This window comes from Myxocyprinus asiaticus, chromosome 35 (genome assembly GCF_019703515.2).
Source record: "Myxocyprinus asiaticus isolate MX2 ecotype Aquarium Trade chromosome 35, UBuf_Myxa_2, whole genome shotgun sequence".
NCBI classification, from domain to species: Eukaryota; Metazoa; Chordata; class Actinopteri; order Cypriniformes; family Catostomidae; genus Myxocyprinus; species Myxocyprinus asiaticus.
The window spans coordinates 9,824,200-9,851,028 of NC_059378.1; the positions used below are offsets into that span (position 1 = coordinate 9,824,200).

Here is a 26,829-nt window from a genome sequence, read left to right on the forward strand (position 1 = left end):
CAGAGATTCAGTTGGGTTATTTTTTTTGCTGTTTATTGCAGACTTAGCGGGTAGCAGGCACTAGTTCTTGCTTTTGTCTTTTACCCGGTTTCTTTTGAGCTCTGATACAGTGTTGTACATGATATGGTTGGAAGCCATACATAGCTGTGCATCTGGATACAGCATTAAAGTCTTCCCAGACATCACTGTTATGCTTCAGCTTCCAAAAGAAATGTCTGCTTATGTATTTACATTAGCTACCATCAGTGCTGAGTGAAGAATGTTTTGGTTTCCTACTTTTTTGCTGTAACTGTTTCATCAAGAGAATTATTTTAATCAGCTAATGTTCTTTTTCATTACTCTCTCGCCTGTCTCTCTGTCCAGGTTGAGTCCAGAGGACAAGCGTCTGCTGTGGGAAAAGCGTTATTTCTGCCATGTGGAGGCCAGTCGTTTGCCGCTGGTCCTGGCCAGTGCTCCCAGCTGGGAGTGGGCATGTCTGCCTGACATCTACGCACTGCTTCGCCAATGGGGATGCATGAACCACCTGGACACCCTAGGCCTCCTGAATGCCTCGTGAGTGTTGTGGTAACCATGGCAACAGCTAACTCTGTTTAGCCGGAGGCTAAGTGGAGCTTGACTGTCCTTCAAGGGCTGGCAGTCGAGCTGATTTGAGTAGATGAATGACCCTTTAGATTTGTCCAGTAGAACACGTGGAAAACAGAAGCCAGTGTACAGAGTATCCAGTGCCCTCTATCTTCAAGGAATTGTTCACTTAAAAATGAAAACTGTCGTTCCAAACCCTTATGACTTTCTTAATTTGCATGAATATGCTGGTCCGTCTTTTCAAAACAATGGCAGTTGATAGTCTCTCACTTTAAAGCTGATGTATGTAACTTTTTCATTTTTAAAATACTTTCTTCTATCACAGCTTTATATGCAGAGACAATAACAAGTAAACCATTTATTGGTTAATATTCTCAAAAACTGTAAACACTGTCTTTGTGGCGCTATAAAAATTCCTGTGTTTGTTTAGAGTGACCCACTTTGACCCACCCCAACAGCGCTACTCAACCAATGGCGTGAGTTGGAGGTGGGTCTGTCTCTTTGTTTGATCAACGGTAGATGAGGGGCATGTTCAGAAAGCTGTTTTGAAAACATTATTTTTGCAATTCCATTCGGTGGCGCTAGTGTTGCAGAAATTACTTACTTCAGCTTTAAAACTTCAAAAAGGACCCAAAAGTATCCTTAAAGTAGTCCATGTGACTCAGATGTCATATTCCAAGTCTTCTGAAGGCATCCGATAGGTTTTTTGATGAGAAACAACCCAAGATATACGTTGTTTTTCAGTGAAAATCTGTGAGAGAAGCTTGTGCACAGTAGTTTGCATGTACACGTGAGAACTTACATTGTTTAGCACTTAAAACAACAACAACAAAAAATGTTTTGTACCCCGTAGAGTTAAGAGGTTAAGCTAGGTTTGTTTTGACATTTTTCATCTAGGTTTCCAGATCAGGAGTGCAGGCGCACAGCTGTACAGTGGATGGACTCCATCTCAGATCCTGAGCTTTTGGACTTCCTTCCTCAGTTAGTGCAGGTAAAACAGGCCTTGGATCTCACTTCCTTCTTTTCATCCTCTCGTTTCATTCCCATACTGTTTTTTTTTTTTGTTTTTTTTTTTTTTTTTCCCAAATGCACTCTCTTTACCAACCTTGATCTGTTTATATCCTACCTGTTTTTTTAATTACCTTCCTCCATTTTTGTTCTCTCACCCTATGATCTTTCTCCCTTCCACCACCAACCAAACAATTTCTTTCTCACACTTTCTCTTTGTGTTGTACAGGCTCTGAAGTACGAGTGCTATCTGGACAGTCACTTGGTGCGGTTTCTGCTGAGAAGGGCCATTGGAGATGTGCGCGTCGCTCACTACCTCTTCTGGTGTGTCCTCTCCCCTCAGATTATTAAAAAAAAAAAAAAAGGGCACATATATAAAACACATATACTGAAAAAATCTGGTCACACTGGCTCACATTCTTACATTCACAAAGTCAACGTTAGGGTGGTGTGCTTATGTTATGCATGTGTTTGATAGAACTTGGAACTTTGATCATAGCTAATGAGATTAACCTGTCATCACCATGAATGTTGGCTGCATTGTACAGTATACACATGAAAGCCATGCACAGAGATTTATCACCTTCTCATATTGATATGGTGGTATGGTGTGTAAAAAAGTGAGTGTATGAGATCAGCTCACAGCTCCATCTGCTGTTCAGATGAGGTAACTGTCTCTCCTGAATCAGTCAGTACCTACAGTTCAACCTCAATCCTTGAACTGCGACTTCACAGAATGAATATCGGCGGCTTCAAAAGTTGTGGGTTCAAACCCTGCAAGTGGCGATCTATGTACTTGTATGTCCTTGAGCGAGGAATTACAGGTTCTGGCACTGTAAAGGGGCGTTCACTCATTGTCACTGAGTGTCTGTGCTGTTGGTTTCTAGTTCTATATGCATTCCATCTCAACTGCAGTATCCAACCGTATCACTTTCTGCACTCCTATTGCTAACCCCTGCATCATGTGACTGCTCATTTGTAGAAAACTTGTATTGTATGTAGTAAGTTTGTCATGGCTGTTTATAAAAAGACATTGCTTTTGTAAGTTTTTTATTTTTTATTTTTTTTTTATTTTATTTTTTATTTTTTTTAATTTGGCATGCCCATTTCCCACTATTTAGTAGGTCCTCATGGCGGCGCGGTTGCTCACCTCAATCCGAGTGGTGGAGGACAAGTCTCAGTTGCCTCCGCTGTGACAGTCAATACACGCATCTTATCACGTGGCTTGCTGTGCATGACACCACAGAGACTCGCAGCATGTGGAGGCTCATGCTATTCTCCGCGATCCACGCAGAACTTGCCACACGCCACATTGAGAGTGAGAACCACTAATCGCGACCACGAGGAGGTTACCCCATGTGACTCTACGCTTCCTAGCAACAGAGCCAATTTGGTTGCTTAGGAGACCTGGCTGGAGTCACTCAGCACACCCTGGATTTGAACTCGTGACTCCAGGGGTGGTAGTCAGCATCAATACTCGCTGAGCTACCCAGGCCCTGCTTTTGTAACTTTAAAGCAGGCAAAAACTACCTATAATCATATATGATCACGTCATAAAGCCTTTTGACACTATGCTGCTTTTGCATGACAGCACTTACTGTATACAATTAAATTTATTAACTTCTGCGGATAACCATAAATGTTACAATTTTTTGCACTGGCAACGGTCATTGTCACACATGTCGTCAGAAATCTTCAATTCTCATTGAAAATAAATGACTTTTGATCACTTTGTCACAGTAAGTTGCTGTATGTGTGAACACCCCTTAAGTCACAGTCAGGGTAAAAGCACGAGTTAATAAAATGACTAATGTTCTCATTTGTCTCTCTCTTTAGGTTGCTGAAAGATACTCTTCAGGACTCTCAGTTCAGTGTGAGGTATCAGTACCTGCTGGCCGCTCTGCTCTGCTGCTCTGGTCGTGGTTTGAGGGAGGAGTTTGATCGGCAATGCTGGTTGGTCAACATTCTGGCTAAAGTGGCCCAGCGGGTCAGAGATGCCTCCCCTTCATCCAGACAGGTCAGTGTCATCATTCATCTCTTAACTGTTTAAATTCAACATTTGCTCGGCTTTCGATTTTCCATTTCATCATGGGAACAGCTAATACCACAGATTCATTTGCTAAAAGGAATAGTCTTCTAAACTCCTACTTTTGTTGATTGTGGCAACGATTTTACTATTTTTTTTTTTTTTTTTAATCTTGAATGAACAAGCTACAGGGTTCTAGGATCAGTGAAAAATATCCTGGAAATGTTTTAAATTGTGATTTCCAGGCCTGGAATAGGCATGGACATAAATAAAATCTTTACGTCATGGATAAACATTGGATATTTTTATAGTTAATATACGTTTTTCTAGTTAGCTCAGCTCTAGAATATCTCATCAGCTAGAAATGGCTCTAAAATGATTTCTAAAAATTCCTATCCTTAATCATAAACAACTGGAATGTTATGGAAAAGTCATTGGTCCAAAAGGTGGATACCCTGAAAAGACTGAGCGGGTAATTCTCACAAAACTGGTCATATTTTACGCCAAATCAATAATAATAATAATGAAGTATTATATTTTGCATGAAGAAAAAAATCCCTGCATTTAGGACCATTAAGTTTTTGTCCAATGTGACATTATTTTTTAGGCACTTCAGCACATTTTACCCCCCAATTCTCATTACCATAACATTTGACATTTTTACCATTCCAATAGTTTTGAATGACGTAACACAGTCATTTAAGTATTACAGTTAAGAATAACAGTGTTTTTTTTTAATTTTTTTTTTTTTTTTTTTTTTTTATTAAAATCAGCAAAAATGAAAGGCAGTACCAAAGGACTACTTTGATATATAAATAATTTACAGTTTAAATAATATCATTTGTTTCACATTGCAGTAATGATAATATCATAATTATTTTATTTATTATTTTTTTGCTTTGCGGTATTAAGATATGGGGAGTCAAATATTCATAACTGTCATGAAAACAATGTCATAATGTAAAACATCGTAATGGCCCTAAAAGTAGGCATCATTTTCTATATTCAAAATATAATTTTTTATGTTTCTTTTGATTTTGGAGTAAAATAGGACCAGGATATTTTTTTGAACAGTTTCCCTTGAGTGTTGGTCACTAAGTGTCACTGTAATGTTCTTCAGACCATCTGGTCAGCACATTGATTCTTGTCTGTTTGTTTTTTTATTTATTTATTTATTTTTTTGTCTGATGTTCAGGCTATTCTCCGTGAGGGTCTGGAGGAGGTCCGAGAGTTCTTCTCTATAAATGGCAGCTGTCGACTTCCCCTCAACCCGGGCCTGCTCGTCAAGGGCATCAACATACAGGTACATACAGGATGTTTCTTTATATAAATCATGTGAAAGTCAATGTTGTGGTTCTCTGAGTCATCCCAGTACTCTTACTCTCACTCAATGTAGTCTTGCTCCTACTTCAACTCGAATGCAGTTCCCCTTAAGCTCTCCTTCCAGAACCAGGATACTCTTGGAGACAACATCAATGTCATCTTTAAGGTATGTCCTTTACAGCTCAGTGCCACAGATAAACGGATAGTTCACCCAAAAATGAAAATTCTCTCATCATTTACTCACCCTCATGCCATCACAGATGTGCATAACTTTTTTTTTTCTTCTAATGATTTTTAGTAGAATATCTCAGCTCTGTAAGTCCTTACAATGCAAGTTAATGGTGGCCAGAACTTTGAAGCTTCAAAATGGACATAAAGGCAACATAAAAGTAATCCATACGAATCCAGGGGTTAAATCTATATCTTCAGAAGCGATATAAGTGTAGGTGAGAAACGGATCAATATTTTAGTCCTTTTTTACTATAAATTTTCCTCCCTGCCCAGTAGGTGGCGATATGATAAAAGAAAGCGAATCGCCAAAAACAAAAGAAGAACTTGAAAGTGAAAGTGAAATTTGAGATTGATAGGGAAAAAAAGGACTAAAATATTGATCTGTTTCTCACCCACATCTATCATATCGCTTTCTGAAACGGATTTAACCACTGGAGTCTTATTTATTTTTATGCTGCCTTTTATATGTTTTTTTGGACCTTCAAAGTTCTGGCCACCATTCACTTGCATTTTGAGGACCTACAGAGCCATATTCTTCAAAAAATCTTTTTTTGGGTTCAGCAGAAGAAGGTCAAACACATCTGGGATGGCATGAGGGTGAGAATTTTCATTTTTGGGTGATCTATTCCTTTAAGTTAGGTAGTTTGTTAATTTTTGTCTATATCATTTATGGTCATGTGCTCTCTCTCTCTCAGTCTGGAGATGATTTGAGGCAGGACATGCTGACCCTGCAGATTATTCGGATAATGAATAAGATCTGGATCCAAGAGGGGCTGGACATGAGGATGGTGATCTTCCGTTGCTTCTCTACTGGGCGGGGCAGAGGTAAAAATCCATCTCCCATTCTGTTTATGATCCTCCTCAATAGACATTGGGTCTGTTCCAAAAACCTAGTGAGCTGTCTCCTGTCTACATAGGCAGGTGCCTTCTATGGCAGCATTCTAGCTAAAATGGAACCTCATAAGTGACTGATTTGGCACACACTCCTTTGGCAGCAACTTTGCACACCGCACAAACAGATCTCTACAGCAAAGAGTAGTCAGTTTTCTTTTATTTTTATTATCCTTTATCAATACTTTTCAGTATTGAATGAATTATAAGTATGTTTATAATCAAAATTTTAATCTCGTCGTCTGCCGTCTTGAATTTATTTTTTGCCGAACTCATCAAGGTGCATTCTTGCCTTTTCCGTGAAGGATGCTGTACATGTGATAGTGTCTTAGAAACTAGCTTTTGAAACAGAGATAACATCTGATCTGTTAAATGATTACATTATCCATCTGAATTTTTTAAGGGTGTGTTTTGAAGCAATTTCATAATTCCTCATCTCTGCTCTTGTTTAGGCATGGTGGAAATGATTCCCAATTCAGAAACCCTAAGGAAGATCCAGGTTGAGCACGGAGTGACTGGTTCCTTCAAGGACCGGCCGCTGGCAGACTGGTTGCAGAAACACAACCCCACTGAGGAAGAGTATGAAAAGGTGGAACTCTTGCACTTTTTAGTATCATCATACTACATTTAGACTCATTTGCTAAACCAATATGTACATGCACACAGTTTTCTGCCATGAAATAAGCTAAAATATCAATGGTTGCTTGAGTTGCATTGGGTTGCATCATGTTAATTATACTGCATAAGCTAAAATTCTTAATGTGCTTAGAGCACATTTAAGAATCCTTACTGGCCTTAAAGGAATAGCTCACCCAGAATGAAAATTATGTCATCATTTACTCATGTTGTTTCAAACCCATATGACTTTCTTTTTTCTGCGTAACACAAAAGATATATTTTAAAGAATGTCCTTATCATTGATTTCCATACAACAGCAGTTGACAGTGACTCACTTATAAAGGGATAGTTCACCCAAAATAAAATTATCATCATTTATTCACCCCCATGCCATCCCAGATGTGTAAGACTTTCTTCTGCTGAACACAAATGAAGATTTTTATAAAATATCACAGCTAGGTTCATACAATTCAAGTGAATGGTGGCCAGAACTTTGAAGGTCCAAAAAGCATATAAAGGCAGCATATAAGTAATCCATATGACTCCAGTGTTTAAATCAATGACTTCAGAAACAATATGATAGGTGTGGGTGAGAAACAGATCAATATTTAAGTCCTTTTTTACTATAAATATCCAATTTCACTTTCACATTCTTCTTTTGTTTTTGGTGATTCAAATTCTTTGTGCATATCGCAACCTACTGGGCAGGGAGGAGACTTTAATATTGATCTGTTTCTCACCCACACCTATCATATTGCTTCTGAAGATATGGATTTAACCACTAGAGTCATGTGGATTACTTTTATGCTGCCTTAATATGCTTTTTGGACCTTCAGAGTTCTGGTCACCATTCACTCGCATTGTATGGACCTACAGAGCTGAGGTATTCTTCTAAAAATCTTTGTTTGTGTTCATCAGAAGAAAGTCATACACATCTGTGATGGCATGAGGGTGAGTAAATGAGAGAATTTTTTATTTTTGGTTGAACTATTTCTTTAAGCTTTAAAAAACACAAAAGTGTCATCAAAATAGACAAAGCGATTTAGTTAAAAACTAATTCTGCTGGTCTGTGTTTTTTTTCACAGGCGGTGGAAAACTTTATCTATTCGTGTGCTGGTTGTTGTGTGGCCACCCACATTCTGGGCATCTGCGATCGTCACAACGACAATATTATGCTGAAAACAAGCGGACACATGTTCCACATCGACTTCGGCAAGTTCCTGGGCCATGCACAGATGTTTGGCAGCATCAAACGGTAGGAACACAAAAAGAACATAAGAGTTGAAAGCCTCATGTAGGAGTTCCTCTGCCCCAGATTGTGATTGTAGAAAAATGAAAGAAATACAACAAGACCTCTTTTTCACATTGCTGCAGTATAAAGGAACACAGGAATGTTTTTGAACTACACCAGCTGTTGATAGTAAATATTATCACAGATTTGAATCTTTCTGTAATTTGCAGGGACCGGGCTCCTTTTGTGTTTACGTCCGACATGGCGTATGTCATCAATGGAGGTGACAAGCCATCAAGCCGTTTCCATGACTTTGTGGACTTGTGTTGCGAAGCCTACAATCTCATAAGGAAACACGCACACCTCTTTCTCAATCTGCTCGGCCTGGTGAGCACTCCGATTACACCCAATACTGCTAAGATTTAAAGGTGCACTCAGTAATATTTGGGATTATGTTGTGTGGACACTTACTGGCGTAAATGCAGCATTATGCAAAAATAAGTTACCGATACCATTGTAAAAATTTGCAGTTTGCAGTCAGCCATGATTAATTTATTTCACTAGTGAAAGCGTCCAATTACAGGAGATTCTGAAATAAATTAAGTCATATTTGACTGGTCATGTGATCTCACATGGCGACAATGTACGCCTAGCACCATATGGAAAATAAAGCAGCTTTTTCCTATACTTATACGACTAGTCTTCATCTCATGTGACTGTACATCATTTAAAACATATTTTTCAAAAATACTGTTCAGCTATTTCGTTCTGTTTAAAGGTTTATCAATTAGCAAAAAAATACTGAGTGCAACTTTAAGGATGGGGAATTTTGTGTTATTGCATATAACTATACTTTTCCTAGATTTTACTTTCTTTTTTTTTAGTTGACTGAATCCACAGAGTGGCTAAAGTGGTTTAAGAAATGTTGTTCTCTGGCCCTCTTGATCATTTGCCTATTATTTGAAAGTTTATTTGAATTGCATTGTATTGTTAGAGTCTTAGATTGTAATATTATCACTGACCCTGTGTATGTGCAGATGATGTCCAGTGGTATTCCAGAGTTGTCTGATGTGGATGATTTAAAATACGTTTATGATGCTCTACGACCACACGAGTCTGAAGCAGATGCCACCATGCACTTCACCAGGTGGGAACTTGCAGACACTGTCGCTCTTGCCCATTAAGTCCACAAATGGCTATTTCATATATGCAATGCATATACAGTATTGTGCAAAAGTTTTAGGCGCTTAAGATGTTTCACAAAAACATTTGTCTTAAGATGGTTATTTATGTCTTCAACTTTAGTGTGTCAATAGGAAATATACATTTTAGACACCCAAACATTCCTTTTGCGAATAGAATAGAAGAACAGGGAGCCCTGCAACAAATGGCATGGGCCACAAAGAGCCCCCCACACCACAGATTTGAAATTTTCTGAAGATTACGGCAATGGTGCTTGTCCATGCAAAACATGCCACCACTATGCTAGAGTATTGTGGGTGGTTGCCACAGTGTTGTATTGCAGTTGCTAAGGTATGCAGTTACTGGGTTTTTATGGGTGGTTCCTTTGGATTGCGTGCTGGTCGAAGTCAAAACAACCCAACCCCAAGTCTCTGATATTCTAGTCCATAGAATGGTTCACTCCATCAATTCAAGTCTATGGGATTATTTTCACCTGCTTTATCATAGTAATAGTGATGCTTGTCTTAGGACTTTAAAATGTAACTATGTGTATCAGCGGCTCAAATTTATTCTTGAAACTTTACTCGTAAATTTCACTAGCTTATAAGTCATTGCTCGCTGGTCCACTTTTCTGACTCTTTATCTGAATCATGTGCCCCATTCTAGGCTAATTGAATCTAGTCTGGGCAGTGTGGCCACTAAGCTCAACTTCTTCATCCATAACTTGGCCCAAATGAAGTTTGCATCCTCTGAGGAGCGCCCTGTACTGTCTTTTGCTCCACGTGTCTACACCCTGAAGACTGACGGCCCAATTCGCAGCCTGTTTGTTTGCAGACACATCAAAACCTACTCCCCAAGCAAGGGCTACGTAAGTGGACTGCATTGAAATTCAAGTGCATTATAGTCCAAATGCATTTAAAAGCATTCATATTTAATAATCATATTTTTTCTTCTCCATGCAGTCTTATGTTGTAAAAGTAGAGCGAGAAGGTCAACAGGGAGCAACATTAGTCCAGAGGACCTTTGAGGAGTTCCATGAACTTCACAGTAAACTACAGCTCATAGTCCCTTCCTCAAAACTACCCAGGTACACTGTTAAAATATTTCATAAATGTGAATTACACAAAATTAAAACACTTTTGTCAAGTCATCACTCATGTTTTTTGTGCAGCATACACCTTGACATTAAGTATATATTTAGTCTGAAAACAGTGATAAGTTTTTAAACAAAATGAAAGCTGGGCAGTGTAAATTTCTTCCCAGACTACCAGCATCCCAAATCAATCGCCAGCAGAGTACAGAAGGTTATATATACCACTGGTTCTCAACTAGGGGGTTGGGACCCACTAGGGGGCCTCAGCACACTTCCAGGGGGGCCACAAGATCTCTTAAAATGATTTAAATTAAGGTAGATTATTATAATTTTTATATAAAATTATAATTAAACTTACTGAAAATGCTACAAATGTAACAACTCTCTTCAACAGAGAGTGTTTTAATCTCTTGAGGCTAGTAGTTTTTTTTTTATTATTATTATAAAAAAAAACAAGCTTTGCCATCGTTACAGTAGAAGTATTAGAGGAAAGATCTTATAATAGGTATATTTTTATAATATAAAGATCGAATAGCCTACATGGGGGTGGCCTTCGGATATTTTCTCCCACAGTGGGGGGACTTGGAGTCAAAAAGGTTGAGAACCACTGATCTATACAGTACATTTGTCAAATGTTGAAGTGCTCTTCAAGTAATTAATTCCCTCTCACGATGTAATGTTCCCACAGCTTTCCCAGCCGCTATGCGATTGGTCGATCTCGAGGGGAGGCCCTGGCAGACAGAAGGAAAGAGGTGCTAAATGGATATGTTTGGCATTTGATCCATGCTGCTCAAGAGGTGGCACAGGTAACCTTTGGCCTGATTTTCAACGTTGTTGTTTTTGTTTTGTTTTTATTTACTTATAAAATATGATAATCACCATCACATGTGAAGTTGAACAAATTTAAATTCATTTCTTTTTAAAGTGTGAAATACAAGCTTAGAATCATCACTAACCACACTTAATAATATTTTCTGAATAACCATTATAACCAATAGAAAGTTCACACCCTGTTGTAAATGCTGCAGTAAGTTTCACATTGACTGGCATGTTTCTTGTAACTCTGCCTCATGTTCTGTGAAAACAGACACGTGTTGTCTGTAAACAGACTTCCTACATGCCTATATCAGTATTGAGACAAGACTAGCACTGCCAGCTGCCAAACTGTGTACACTTTCACTTTCTCTATTTTGTGCTTCAGGGTGCATCTCAGGAATGCAACCAGATCGCATAGCATTCATATTCTTGCAATGCTTGTAAATATGAAGTTTCCCTTTAAAACAAGTCAGTTTTCTAAGTAGGCAATAGGCATAAAGGTACAGCTCCCATCTACTTGAATAAGGAAAGACTGAAATCTCCAAAACTGTGTGTCAAGATTACGTTTCAGTAACAAAGTCTGAACTCGGTGTTATCTTTGTGCTTCTTTTAGCTCAAATCATGCTTCAAAACAGTGTTTTTCAGGCTGGTCTAATGTGCTTGTGCACTCGAGTAAACAAACACTATCAAAAAGGCCCCTTTATAATGTCTCTGCCCCTGTCACATTATTCTTTAGCTTGTTTAAACGCTACTGTTTATTTTGGTGCCTACTTATGAGTTAATAGTGTTACCCTCTCCTCTTTCAGTGCGATCTCATCTACACCTTCTTTCACCCTCTACCAAGAGACGAACGGGCTGGAAGTGTAGGAACTGTTGTAAATACATTTCATAATAAGCCAGCAGGTACATTTCCCTTCGTTATTTGTTTTTCTCTCCTTAAAACACTCATACTCACATAAACAGACACACCTATCTATACCCTATGATTATTTACCAAAGTAACAACATGTGAGGATGAATCAGCCCACTTATACATGCTTTCATATATGATGGATTCAAAGTTCAAACATTTCAGTCTACCATCATACCATATCATCATGTTAGTGTAATGGAATAGAAATTTTGGTCCAATCAGCTACATTGTCTCTGTGAGCACTCAGTGTTTATATTTATCTACTAGTGACATGTGCCTGCAGTCACACAGCATGAGGTCAGTGTGGTCAGTATGCAGAGTTGACCTGACACAAGTTAGGAAGCTCTTCTAAAATTCACTCCCTACTAGTTAAATATTGAAAGAGTCATTATGAGTAAAAGCTGCTCTGTTGCAGCCATTACAGCTACAGTGCTTTCAAGGTTGACCAGATCAGTGGAGTGATTTTGCCAAGTAGGACATCCTTGTTGGTCCTGGTACAACATTCCGATCAACCAATCAGATTTTAGGGTTAAGTAAAAGTGTAGGGTTAGGCATAGGCTCACAACGTATCTACACTGTAAGCGAGTGGAGTGTCATGATGCATCAAAACTAGAATGTTCCCATTACAATCTACAAGTTGTCTCCACTGGATGCGGCTATTTTGGCACATTGCAAACATTTTCTCAGTTTATCTGGGACTGTGATTTTACTTAATATCACACTGTATGTGTGAATTGCATTTTCATGTTCTAGGGGAAAATTTGTATTAAAATGAATAGATTTAAATTTTTTTCCTTTTTTTTATTTTTTTTTTAATATTTTTTTTTTTTTATATGAAGGTCACATTAAAACTGACTTTGAAACTTGTTACCAGGCATTTATCATTTAATTTTTTGTACTTTAAAAATACCTTTTATGTATTATGTAGATTTTACTGTTTTAGTATTGTCCCAGTCCCAGACTTTCAATAGTAAACTATTCCAATTTTGGTAACACTTTATAATAATGTCCCATTCGTTAATGCATTAGGTATCATGAACAAACAATTAACAATAAATTGTTTACAGAATTTATTCATCTTTGTTAATGTTAGTTAATACAAATAAAATTGTTCATTGTTAGTTCATTGTGCATTAACTAATGTTAACAAATACAACTTTTGATTTAAAAAAAAAAAATATTAGTATACATTATGTTGAAATTAACATTAAGATTAGTAAATGCTGTAAAAGTAAAGTGTGAAATATAAACAATTTCAATATTTTTGTTAAAATGATTTCAATCAACTTTTCAAAACCATGCCAAAGATGTGACGTCATTTCCACCACACCAAACAATTTTGGCCCTTACTTTATAAAGTTTTTCAGAAGTTAGTGTACTTGTAAACCAAGTTGAAAAAGAGGAGCATGCTTAAAATGAAATATGAGACAAGTGATGTTTCGAGAAAACAAGTAAAAATCAAGGTAAATATCACTTTTGAGCAGAGTATTTTTATTGGCCAGTTTTTTTTTTTCCAATCAAACTGTAATTTTGCGAAGTATGCCAAAGTTTGTTTTAAAAATTGCATAATTTAAGTGTGTGTATTTGGGATACATAAAATGTTAGCTATGAAATTAGCCTTAGCAAGAAAAATATGTCAACCATTTTATTTCAAAAACAATTTGGCTGGCCCCAAAAATGAGTGAAAGGATGTTGTAATTAGATAAGGTTTTTAAGATGAATGTTAGTTGGATATTTTAATGAGTAAAATGTACCTCCCTAGCCTAAAACTGTAGCCCAAACCTAACCAAAAGTGTTCAAAAAGATAAATGAGAGGTGAACAAAACAGACATCCTTACCCTTAGCCAATGCCTAAACCTAACCGATAGTATTTTAAAAGCAAATTTGAAATTTGAAAAGCACACACCTTATTTTGTGTCACTTCTATGGCACTTTCCTTTCACTTTTACTCCGAGTGTCCTTGGCTGGGTCTCCAAGTCCAAAGTCCTACACTCTATCAGGTGAGCTAAAGCGCAAGCTAATCATGTTGGAATATATGTGAAAATTTAGGTGGGTCTGTAATACAAGCATTAAAATGTATAGTTTTTCAAATGATGTGTTAGAGTAAAAGTGTTTCGATATCATAACATAGCAGGGTGTGAGTAATAGAACGAAAAATAAGTGTTCATAAAGTCATAAACGGCCACAGTACCCGTGATTTGTGTGAAAGTGAATACAACGCACAACACAAGCAAAACTTAGAATACGGCACGTAAAACTCAGTTTTCAAAAATGTTATAGTCATAGTAAAGCCCGACCGATATGGGATTTTTGAGACCAATACCAATTTTAGAGTGGGAAAATTCACCGATTACCGATATGGTGGGCGATATAGTTAATTTTTCAGCTGGAATGAAAACAGACCTTTTCTATGTGGATTTTTCACCGATTTTGCACCGATATGACTATGCAAAGGTACTCAGAAGGCTGCTTTCTTAAACAAATATTTTTATCAAAGAACATTATTATTGTACATTGTCAACAAATTCTAGAAAATGAACACTGAGAAAATAAATAATAAATAAAATAAATGGCTAAATAAACATCAGTACTGTTTATTATCAGTCAGTTGCTGACTATATTAATATTGCCGAGACAAGAGATAAACAGCAGCAGCAGTGTTACACCATATTCTGCTATACAAGTTCAGGTGAAACTTTCAACAGTGGAAAACCAGACTTTTAAATATTACATTTTATAAATGCAATAACTGGAATTGTTCGGTGGAAGGGGGTACCAAACTGTGAATCCTGAACAAAACAGTTTGGTGAATACATGTTTACTCATTAACTTCCACTCAGCTGACAACAATTAAAGTAGCTACGTGATTAGCTAGTTAGCTATAAGCTTGTTGTCACGGAGAGTAAAAGACGGACGTTGTTTATTTTATTTTCCAGCATTGTGTCTCACCAACTAGGTAATAACATAGCGTGAAATCAACACTCAGCAGACACAATCCACCACCGTACTGTTGTCTGCTGAGCTGCAAAAAGATGCTCTGATGTTTCAATCTGCTACATTTACTGACTGCACTGACAAACTATAGCTGGCTAACATAAACAATAGCAAAAATAAACATGAGTGACATGGTTGTCAGGGACAGGGTTAACGTTATATTAGTAATATTGAAAAGGGAAAATGATGGGGTCATTGTTTATTAACTTTCCAGTATGTATTTCACAAACTAGTTAACAACTTACCGTGATGACACCGCTGAACTCTGCCCTGTCTGCTGAAACCACCATCAGCTCAGAGTCAGCTCTGTAAACAATGGAGTCGGAGAGCGCTGTGCTGGACAAACTACGCTATGACACCAATTCAAAGCATTGTTTTCTGCATTATATATTCCAAAAAAAAGTTTTCATATCGGCGCATATCGGTAAACATATACGGCGATACCGCTATATCGGTCGGGCACTAAATCATTGTAACGTTCGTTATATGAAACTAGGTTGCAAAAATAACATAAATGTCCTGTGATGCATGTACGTATACCATTGGACATTGTTGTTAGACAAATAATAAAAAACTAGTTAAAGTGTGAAAAATGTTTTATCAAGACTCATACTTTTTAGAGTGCTAAAAGTGCCCAAAGTTAAGAGACACCCATAAATATCTTATGACAATACATCAAAGCCAGCTTGTAAAGTTTCTGATCTCTGGTCTACTAATTTAAATCATCTTTTATATCTAACCATAGGCAATACTAACATCATAATGTAAATTTTGAAACCAATTTCCGTTGCAAATAAAGCGCACAGTTATTTGCCCATTTTACTTGAAGTCTTGCATCATGCTTCACAACTGATTAATCTCTATAGTGGACATTCTGAGATGACTACAATGTTTCTAGTGTAAACGTGGTGTAAGGACTTTGATTCTTTAACAGGAATGTTGTTCCTGGGCCAACAGAAGATGTTGATTCAGGAACATCCAGGTCGTACATTGCTAAATCACAGTGTCCTATCTGATCTGTGATTATAGGCCTCAACAGGTTGATGTCCTGATAGTCTGGGCTGAAGGCTGATCTCTGGAAATCCAATCACTTTATTTACTTAATCCAACTTAACTGTACCTTGTAGACAGATGGACCGAAAGATGCGCGCGCACACACACACACACACACACACACACACACACACACACACACACACACACACACACACACACAATTAACTGAATTTACGTAGACGCACATCTGTCCAACACTAAATCCAGTTCCTCTTCCTCACCAGATGTGTCTTGGGCTCCTGTGCCCGGTAAGGTGGCAGGTGAAGTAAAGCTCTCGATTTTGTACAAGAGCGACAAAATTTTCATTATGGTGATGCACATCAGAGGCTTGGTGAGTCTTAAATACCAGAACAAAGGGATTTTATTTTTACATTTACCATATGCATTTGTACATAGAATGACCCCAAAATGTATTTGGACACTTATTAATGTCATGTTGGAATTACGGTAAATACAAGATGGAAACTCGTGCCTAAAATGGCATATCAAACAGAAAGATGAGTTCGCTAACTTCAACTGTTGAGCCCGCTGCTATATTGACGTGAACGCTTTTTACAAGTTGTAATCTCCTAATTATGGTAATTCCGACAAGACGTAAACACACCATTAATCCACACTTAAAAATGTATGAATTTCATTATATGAATATGAATGAATATGTATGGATATCAATTGGCATCTGCAAACAGATGATCTCTGAAATGCTCCAGAAACCCTTTTTTCCTAAACCATTTCTGGAATGAATTTTAACCAATTGGTGCCAAAGTAATTTTTAGTGGATGTATGAAGTCAGTTCCCCTCAGGTTTACATTTTTCAAGTTTTCATTGTCAAGATTGAGTTGGTGCTATAGTGTGACCTCACTAATGCATTTTGCATCTTTCTTTAGCAACCTTTGCAGGACGGAACAGATCCTGATCCCTACGTCAAACTGTACCTCCTCCCTGACCCCCAGAAAACCAGCAAGAGGAAGACTAAGGCAGCCCGTCGCACATGCAATCCCACTTACAATGAAATGGTGAGGAAACATCACTAGGCAGAATGTAACATGTTTGACAGTTGATTTCAATGACTGACATAACTTCCTCCCATCTTCTCTTGGTAGCTGGTGTATGACCGGATACCACATGGTGACTTGCAGCAGAGGACCATTCACTTGCGAGTACTGAATGAGGGAGCATTCTGGGAGAACACCCTGTTGGGTGAAACCATCATCCACTTGAAAGACCTCACACCAGGCCATCGCTGCGTGGATTGGCACCAACTGGGCACTAGAGGCTTTGACATAAACCGTTAAAAGAGAATACCGAGACTGGCGTGTGCATGTGTTTGTGTTTGTCTTTGCTTATGGGTCGGGGAGTTGGAGATGCCCAGCTGCTCAGAAGGCTGTTTCCCCCAGTGGGGGTGTTTTGTTGTTGATTCTCCAACCCAGGAGACGTGTAGATTCGGTGATGGAATGTCATCACTTGATACTGTTCTGGTGGGGTAACGTGCACCATGTGAACCAGACCTTGGATGAAAGAATGCAGTTTTTGGTAACAATGGGACAAAAACCATTTGGTGACACAAGGATTGGCAATGACCAAGAAAGGACATTTCAAGATGAAACTTACATGCACCAGATTTTTGGGGTGATTTCTAGAAATCTGTTTACAGTTTGCTGTTCATATTCACGAAATTTTAAAGCCCCATTTTGTCTTCTTGAGAGTGCAAATTTAAGTTATTTTCTTTTTAAGATGTGTCTCTATTGTGGCTCAATTTTGAGCCATGTTGTGTCTTGTGACATAAGTTGTTTCAGATTTGGCAAAGGTTTATCTAGAAATTAACAATGTGAGGCTGCTTTTGTACTGTTAACCACTGGTAAGTTTGCATTGCCTATGGCAGGAATTTATCTGATCACCAGGAAAAGGGAAAAATGCTTGATAGTCTTTGGCTTCAAAAAGAAATTTGAAACTTGGCTAATATAACCACTGCAGTGGAAATGACAGTTGTACAATTATTTCATACTGATAGTTTGCATATTTACTGATCAATTTACCTATATGGTTTTGAGGACTAAAGAAACAAGACTAATTGTATGAATCTAGACCTAAGCTGTTTTGTCATCAGCAGAGTGAATGTAGATATATATACAATAATTGGGTGCAACCAAACCATGAATTGCATGTACAGTATATTGACAACAGAGACAACCTCTGAGGAAAAAGGAAACATAAACGTCTAACCTTTCTTTCTTTCTAAAATTATGGCACAAACTTTATATGCTGGGAAGGCTTTTGAAGGGACTTGACCTCAGGGTCAACAATTTTGCCTTGTTGGTATATAAGCATTATCTACACATGAAAATTTATATTTAAAAATAGTTGATTTGCATGTTGTGAAATTTGCTACTGGATAAATATTGCACTTTTGCATTTGTTTGTCAAGTACAATGAACTCACTTTTTTTCCAAGTTTTATTGGTGATTATAATTTTTTGTTTTGGTCAAAGGAAATGAAATTAAAGCTTTACACTGTAGTTCCATCAGTATTTCCATTGCTTCTTATGTAAAACTGCATGTAAATTTAGTGCTAAATATACCACAGGAGCTTCTCTTTTCCCTGAGAAACTTGTCCTGGGAAACACTTTGCATTCCAATTTGCTTTGCACTCAGTTTGATTTTGAGGAGAAATACCTGATAGCTGAATGACAGGTCTAAGGTATAATGGGGGAAAAAAAGAAGTGATTTGTTGTTTGTTTGTTTTTATTATTATTATATCATTGGGTTAGAACTTATAGGAAAAGTATGAGAGGTTTTGAGCAAAACTACATCACAGGACCTTTTTTCATTCTTTTATTGAATTCATACCTTGATAAATAAATAACTTGCCAGTCAAAAGTTCAACCCCTGTATGTCAAGGTGCTGTAACAATCATACCATATTCACAATAGCACCATCTTTTAGGGATAGACTTACCATCTCTTCAATGGCATGTACTAAAAGCTATAATTGTCCACAATTATTTTGTCTACTGATATTTCTTGGAAAGATATTTTTTCAATGTTTCGTCATCAGAACGATCCAAAAAACTTTAAACAACCGCATGTCTATCCCTCAGCCTCGATGTCATTCCCGTCAAAAATCAAAGATGGCGCTGCCGTGAATAAGGTGTAATTCTAGTCTGATCATCCATGAGCCAAATTAGTCCATTTTCTGTGGCTCTTTCTAACCAGACAAACATGTCCCTTTCAAAAATGTTGAATTTACAAGTAGTGAACTTTTATTTAAAATTATGAATGGTAAAAAAAAAAATTTTTTCCCTCAAGGGCACTACTGTGTGAAGTTTAACATATGAGAAATGATTGTACCATTGCATGCCAACCCATGAGCAAAACCGATTGTTCGAAAAGGGATCTTTTTGATGTGAATGTGCAGAGTGTGGGTATAAAGGTATAAAACTTCAATAACATCAGTGACCCTTATTTAAATAACAAAAGAGGATGTAAGGGCAACAAATAGGATTAGCACACTGTAAAAGCTGAGAATATAATTGTGATGGGATTTATGGATAGAAATGGGCTTTATCCCATTTTTAGACAAAATGTGTAATGTGTTCTAATTTCAAACCATGTGTTTTTTTTTTTTTTTTTTGTTGTTTTTTTTTTTACTTTATTTGCACTTAATAAATGCACAGGAAAGCGGATTTGAAAACAGTGAATGTTTTTGCCTTTGCTGCCTATAGCCTATTTGCCTTTGTTGGGTTTTGGACACTCATTGCCTACTAAACCTGTAGTACAATATGGTGCAATTAACAATGACAAATGATGAAACAAAATACAAACGCTAATCTTTCTCCAGTAATTCCCCTTTCCCAGACATGTACAAATTTCAGTTGCATAGCACTGACTGCTACAATCCGATTTACTGAGTGAGACAACAGTGACTTTATCCCATATGCCATTTTGGCTACCATAACACTGAGGTAAGAATTACATCAGGCCTGGGCTTATCATAAATGCTTTTAATTGCTTGTCTGTGAAGTGCATGTTCTTCCACATTACGAATTATGATTCGGACAAATCTCCAGAGAATTAAGATGACAAATGTCTTGTTCATCCATGCATGCCAATGCATCAAATTATAACATCCCACTGTGAATACATTTAATTAGGATAACCTGGAAATAAAATTAAGCTCTCTTCTCACTTCACAAACTAGTCTGTAAATGGACAGACAAAAGTGTTTTTTAAATGAAATGCGTGGCATGGGTGTGATTCAGAAAGTACTGTAATGAAGACTAGCTCATAATGTGTTGTTGAAATTTAATTAAAAGCAATTGAAGGGACATTGCACATTCTTCAGGTTATCTGCATAGTCAAGCCCATTATAAACATTAACCCTGTACCGGAAGTATTCTCCAAAATAGTCATTGCACAGACCTAATTACAAATGGATCTGTCAGATATGCTCGAAATCTCACTAGACTAGATTAGTCCAAATGATTTCCATTTTGCGGTTTAATCAAAACTCCCACAGAAGAAGGCAACAATATGCGACTGGACGGACACAGAAGATTTACTTCATCAGAAGGGGTTTCTGTATGTATTGCATGGTCATTGCGTGACATGCACTGAATATCTTATCTACTGTTACACACGTCTCACAAAGTACCACGTGTTAGGGTTGCCACCCGTCCCGTAAAATACGGCATAGTCCTGTATTTAAAGATAAAATGATTCAATGCGGGGCGCGATTTGTCCCGTATTTAAGCTGGTAGATGGCTTCACAGTGAAATCGTTCAAGATCGCCAATTTAACATTTGATACAAGTTGTAAAATTTGCCTACTGTGGGTAAGGGACCGTCTGAAAAGTCCACACATTGTGCCAAAACGTGCTAATACTGTGGGGGGTGTAGTAAGGGACCGTCTGAAAAGTCCACAAATGGTGGTAAAACTGTGGAGTTTTTTTTCTATATAAATGTTCAATAAGATCCATGTATGAATACAATCATAAAGACAAGTACAGGTGAAGGAAAAAAATAAATAAAATTAAATTATAAAAAATATGTATAAACCATCCAAAATGTATACATAAATAGGATAAAGACAAATAATTGAAAAAATTTAAATAAATATATTTTTAACATATAAATGATGTATTATATATATATATATATATATATAAGTCATGGGTCAGGAAAGTTCTCATTTTAGCATATAAGAAAGGATATACAATTTTTATTAATAACACATATTAACTCCCCCCCTTTAAGTTCCCTTATTTTACAACTTCAAAAGTGGCAAGCCTACGTGAGATCGACATTTTTACCACGGTCCCTAAGCTTGCCAGAGTTCCGGGAGTTTAGACACGCTCCCTTACGGCCTTTTTCTGATGAAATCTCTCAGCTTTAGCTTTGCGGCTAGCTCAGACGATTGGGCGAAACGGGGACGTCAACGAGCCTGAACACGAAGTTTTCATATTCAAAGCGAAAGTGGTTTTGTCGTAAACCAAAAAGAGATCGTTTAGGCTCGATTTGAGCGATATTGCCGTTTTTGTCTCTTCAAGTTTGTGTTAATTTTCCTCAGAGAAACGCAGCGGCTGGGCTCGATTTGAGGTGACGTAAAACTCACAGTTGAAGAGCTTACTCTCGCTTCCCTCAGACGACAAAATGGCTTTGGTTTCGACCTCTGCTTTGGAATTTTACTCTTATTTCACCTCAGAAAGCCTTTCCTTTCCTTCTGTCGTCACTACAATCCCCTCAAGCCGAAATAAGTGGTGTTATTTTCCTCAGGACAGCACAGTTGGCGCTAACGCTGCGATCAATATGGACGCTGATGGTATTCGCTGGCGCCGGGTCGGACTCTATGCCATTTGAACGACATGGACTGTTTATTTCACCCCGGAGAAAATTTATCAGTGCACATATATGGTATTAAGGGCTGAAACTATGGAAAATGGAGCATTTGACTTTTCTCGTAGCTAACATTCAGCCAAAACTTAAATTGTGATAATATTAAAGATTACAAGCTGCGTTAGCCAGCTCATTCTTATAAGGCCATATCTGGGTTTTGAAAACAAAAACATTCACATTAACCTTCAGAGTAATCTCCCTAAACCCAAGCACTTTTATGCAAATTTGTCAGGAAACGTGGAGCCATTGCTAAAAGAAGTAACTGACGTTAATGGTTAGCTTAACAAAGTTCTATTTCCGTTCAGTTTATGTAGTTCTAATCATTTCATAGGAGTACACATGTTTAGAAGAATGAGCGCACATGGACACTTTTCTGAAGCGGACGCGCGCACCACGCGTGACGGCAGTGATGACAGCTCGTGGATCAGCGTGTTCTCTCTGGTCTCCAGGCCTGCGTGGTCTCTGCTGCAGAGATATTTACCGGGAAGAGCCCAGACAGCTTTTGATATGAAGTCAAATCTAGATATTGGAAACTCACTGATGGGGGGTCTCGGTGAGACCTCTCTGAAAGGTACATATCTCCACCTCCAGCATGAAAATGCGGCGTGCGCGTCCTCTGAAGACCCTGGGACTCTGGCCTGGTTAACTCAGGACTCGTTGAGTGAACTGGGGATCCAGAACACCGCACAGAAGGATTTCAACATGCAAAGGCAGGCATCTGTCGGATACCTTGGAACGGCGAGAAATTTGCTCAGCCAGGTGTTATTATACGCGCCCTCCAAGCAAGAAAAAGTGCGCACGGCAAGCGAGCGCGGGAGTACGGAAAGCGGATGCGTCTGGTGCGCGGACACGGTGTCAACGCGCTCTGCTAACACCTGGTGGTTGGGTGGATTTTGGGGCCCCGATGATAGCCCTCAAAACTGGCTGCTAAATGTACCACAAAGCAGACAAGAGACTGATACGAGCTGGCAGCATCGTGGAGAGCATCACAGTGTTGGCTATTGTCAGAGTCGTGCAAAGGCTATCGTTACCAAGACGACAGAACTGTGTGTACGTGGCACTGATGGGGGATCAATGCACAATGAAAGCACTGGACCCTTGTGCTCCAAAGAGCTGGCCCACAATGAAAGCCTACACATGCCCAAACCAGACTCCCTCCCAAACTCCTACCAGCTGCCACTAGATGAAGAGTATCAGAATGTTTTTAAACTCATAGTTTGCAGTAGAGCCTACAGTGAAGTGGCAGTTCTAACCCCGGACCAAGACAATGGCTACTCTAGCTTGGAGGAAGAACACTCACTTAATAAGCTTCGTAAAACAAAACTGCTTTCTGAGGAGCATGTGTTGTCGGAAACAGGCTGTCATCTTGCCTCTGAGGAGATGTCATTTCACAGTAACACGACTGGGAATGAGTCTGTGGAACAGGCTCAGAGTGAGTCTGCCACCTACGGAGAGGAAATTAAGCAAAGTGAGGAAGATGCTGAGTTTTTTGACCCTGAGAAGACAGCAGAGACATCAGCTCCAGCTGTCCTTGAAGACTTACCCATTTTGCCCACACCTCACTGTCAAAACAAGGTTATCGCTTACATCATGGGCAGCCCTTGCAGTGGGGAATCTGAATCGGAGGATGAGGGTGATTGGGACAGTAATGATGATGATGGATTTGATAGTGAAGGCTCATCCCACTTCTCAGAGGCTGAGGACCTGGATGACAGTGATGATGAAACTGAGGAGGATTCGGAAGAAGATGAGGCAGACACTGAGACAGAGAGACTGTGGAATTCTCTGTGCCAAAACGGGGATCCTTACAACCCTCGAAACTTCACAGCTCCGATAAGGACAGCCTCCAAGCCTAGCCCTGCTACGGACTCCTCAGTCTCAGAGTCTCCTCCAGCACATATGTCCTCCCACCTTTCACCCCTTCCTTCGCCCCCCTCACTTTCAGAGAATGAGTCCAGTGAAGAGGCCTGTGAGATGGATGAGGATGATAATCAGAGACTATGGAACTCCTTTAGTTGCTCAGCTGATCCCTACAGTCTTCTCAACTTCCAGGCCCCCATACAGACTCAAAAGCCCCCCAAAAGGTGCCGTAAAATGACATTACCAGGAATCCCATGCTACAAGAGGGAGGAGGCTGAGGAGAGGTTGGACAGTGGATTCTCAGAGATTTCCCTTGTGCCATGCTCAAGCAGTGCCACGAGTGTTCAGCTGAAAAAGGTTTGTTTAATACAAGTTTTTACCTCAAGTAATGCATTACATTCACACTAACTCCATACAAGTTCTTGTTTGAAAGTGCCTTTGTTTGATCTTTCTGAATGTTTTTGTGTGTGTGTTAAAGGAATAGTTCACCCATAATCTATCAGGGGAAAATCCCCCCCCCCCCCCCAATATGTGCATCATGTCAGAACCCACTGTCAAACATTTTATTGGATTGTAATTTTTCTACTCATGTGAGAACATTTTATTCTTTTGACACCCTTGAAAAGGTTTTTAACAAAGTCAATCCAAATTTAATTTGAGTGATTTCAGTAAAAATGTATCTTAAACATCTTTAGTTTTTCCCCCTACAATTTTAAATAGCCATAGATGCTGGCATGGCATTAAGAAACAAAAAAAAAAAAAAAACACCCAAAAAAATTACAATTCGCTCAGCATTTCATCAACCTTATGCCATCTCAAACCTGTATGACTTTCTTCTGCGGAACACAAATGAAGATATTTTGATGGAAACATGAAATTAATATATCCATACAGTGCAAGTCAATGGAGTCCAAAATTACCAAGCTCCAAAAAGGACATAAAGTTAATTCCTAAAACTCTAATGGTTTAATCTATGTCTTCTAAAGCAATACAATTGGTGGTGGGTGAGAACGGATGGATGTGTCAAGTGCAAACAAGCTTCAAATCATGATTGTGCCTAGGTGACTACAGATGGCAAGATTCATAGTGAAAATGGAGTTACATTTTGGTCTGTTCTCACCCAAATCCTATCATATCGCTTTAGAAGACATTAACTAAACCACAAGTCATGTCATATGGATGACCTTCATGCTGCTTTTATGTCCTTGTTGGACCTTGGAAGTGTTGTACCCCATTGACTTGCATTTTATGGATATATGTTTACATCATCGTTTGAGACGGCTTAAGGGTAAGTGATGAGAGAAAACCAGGTAAACTATTCCTATAAGTATTCAAGGGTGGTGGCTTAAGAACACCTCTCTATTGTGTCTGGAATGGAAGAATGAATTAGATGGAGATAATACTCCTTCCATGAATCATAAAGTTCATATTACTTTCAAAGTTATGCTGCAGTTACAACACAATGTGTCTGACCATAGCCTGTACTTCTACTTTGTGAGTGACTGTATCATTATCGGCCTATAGTTTTTTTGTTAAAATTGATATCAGCCAAAAAATTTAATATTGGTGTATCCCTAGTGCAGCACATTATTTTCTATAAGTCGTTTTGCCTAATTCCCCTGCCTGTGATGTGATGCAGTGGTTCCATTTTGCTGTCTCTAGGGAGACGAGAGTTATTGCTCTGACCATTGCTCATTATCACTTGATGGTGTGATGCATTTCATGACTCTGGTAGCTCTCTAGTCATTAGCGTTGGTCTGGGGATGATGGCACTCCCAACCACTCAGATGGAGGGCATCGTAAACAAGGAGCTATCACTTACTCAACTTACACTTATGGTATTTTAACAATTGGTTGGGGGAATTATGTTACATAGCAACAGTAAGGGAGTAAGTCTGGAAAGGGAGATTAGAAATAAAGTTCCCGCCCATCTCTTTTACCCTAATCTGTTTTTTTCTTTTTTTCTTAGAGCATTGGAACTTAATGTATCTGTGAATCCACTGTAAAGCAAAGCAGACACACATACAAACATATGGGAATCAAAATTTGAATGTTTTTTTTCTCTTTTGTTTTTTTTGGATTTAACATTGCTTTACCTGTGGTTTAACAGACACTGTCATCTAATGGTGGCACATTGATTGCCTTCAAGAGAGAATATTGAAGCACTTGGTTTGCAGAGTTTTGATGGCACAGTATACACCATTATATAAAGTGTAACAAGTGCAGTAAACATATTGCTGAACACTAGATGAAACTTTGAACTACTTGTCTGTTAAACTCTTTCTTTGGTTGCATTATAAAGCTTGTTTTCCTTTTACAGGTGAAGTTTGTGGAAGATGTAGAGGAGTTCTATGCCAGCAGCGATGAGGACCGCCATGGCCCTTGGGAGGAAATTGCCCGGGACCGCTGTCGTTTTCAGCGGCGTGTTCAGGAAGTTGAAGAGACTATTAGCTACTGCCTTTCTCCAACTTTCCGCCTGGTCATTTTTCAAAGACTCTTCAGTACTAGTTAATTAAAAGCCTTGTTTGTTGTTTCACAATTAATTTACACAATTAATAAAAACTTTATATATATATATATATATATATATATATATATATATATATATATATATATATATATATATATATATATATATATATATATATATATATATATATATATAGTTAAATTCAGGGCATCAGGATGCCCTTAATTGTTGTAAGGGCTCACAAGTCACAAATCCAATGAACTCCCAAGGTTTCTGTCCGGGAAGGACACATTACCTGAGTTTTTGCTGAAGGTCCACATATGTTTTGTGCGCTGAGTTGTAGTGTGGATTTTGGAAATATGCATTTTGTTTGATTTATCTTTTCCACATGTCACGCTGTACTTTCTTCACCTTACTACAGTAGTTAAGCTTTAAAGAGAAAAAAAAAAAAAAAAGGAAACAGATTATTTTATTGCAGGATTCTCACTTAGTGCAAAAAAAAAAAAACGCTAAAAGGTTTGAATAGCTGTTTGTTTACTTTGGTGGTTTTCCCATGCCTGTTGGGAAATTGATTTAATTGACTAGGTTTGGTAAACACCTGTAAGAAAATTAGTCAAGCTCTAACATCACTCAAAAAGCACCTCTA

General features: G+C 38.2%; 2 protein-coding genes across 7 annotated transcripts in view; both read left to right on the top strand.

Moving 5' to 3' along the window:
* pik3c2b (phosphatidylinositol-4-phosphate 3-kinase, catalytic subunit type 2 beta) overlaps nt 1-21,029 on the top strand; it is a 63,371-nt gene extending 42,342 nt beyond the window's left edge. For all 6 annotated transcript variants that reach the window (XM_051672084.1, XM_051672079.1, XM_051672083.1 and 3 more), the window contains 18 exons: nt 364-552; nt 1,480-1,573; nt 1,820-1,914; nt 3,427-3,607; nt 4,812-4,919; nt 5,013-5,105; nt 5,866-5,995; nt 6,514-6,650; nt 7,765-7,934; nt 8,141-8,297; nt 8,948-9,057; nt 9,759-9,960; nt 10,055-10,179; nt 10,874-10,991; nt 11,808-11,904; nt 16,189-16,295; nt 16,852-16,980; nt 17,068-21,029. In XM_051672084.1, the coding sequence (XP_051528044.1) occupies nt 364-552; nt 1,480-1,573; nt 1,820-1,914; nt 3,427-3,607; nt 4,812-4,919; nt 5,013-5,105; nt 5,866-5,995; nt 6,514-6,650; nt 7,765-7,934; nt 8,141-8,297; nt 8,948-9,057; nt 9,759-9,960; nt 10,055-10,179; nt 10,874-10,991; nt 11,808-11,904; nt 16,189-16,295; nt 16,852-16,980; nt 17,068-17,259 (2,434 nt within the window). In that variant the 3' untranslated portion in view covers nt 17,260-21,029. The remainder of the gene's footprint in view (nt 1-363; nt 553-1,479; nt 1,574-1,819; nt 1,915-3,426; nt 3,608-4,811; nt 4,920-5,012; nt 5,106-5,865; nt 5,996-6,513; nt 6,651-7,764; nt 7,935-8,140; nt 8,298-8,947; nt 9,058-9,758; nt 9,961-10,054; nt 10,180-10,873; nt 10,992-11,807; nt 11,905-16,188; nt 16,296-16,851; nt 16,981-17,067) is intronic.
* Nucleotides 21,030-21,200: 171 nt separating this feature from the next.
* On the top strand, nt 21,201-26,319 carry LOC127425812 (protein phosphatase 1 regulatory subunit 15B). The gene is made up of 2 exons (XM_051672093.1): nt 21,201-24,070; nt 26,034-26,319. The coding sequence occupies exons 1-2, from the start codon at nt 22,193-22,195 to the stop codon at nt 26,223-26,225; spliced, it is 2,070 nt and encodes a 689-aa protein (XP_051528053.1). The 5' UTR covers nt 21,201-22,192; the 3' UTR covers nt 26,226-26,319.
* The last annotated feature ends 510 nt before the right edge of the window (nt 26,320-26,829 follow it).

Bases quoted from the DNA above. Each gene is read 5' to 3' on its own strand.
- LOC127425812 (XM_051672093.1), top strand. From the start codon at position 22,193: ATGTTTAGAAGAATGAGCGCACATGGACACTTTTCTGAAGCGGACGCG. The intron at 24,071-26,033 runs GTTTGTTTAATA...TTCCTTTTACAG, and splicing joins CGAGTGTTCAGCTGAAAAAG to GTGAAGTTTGTGGAAGATGT.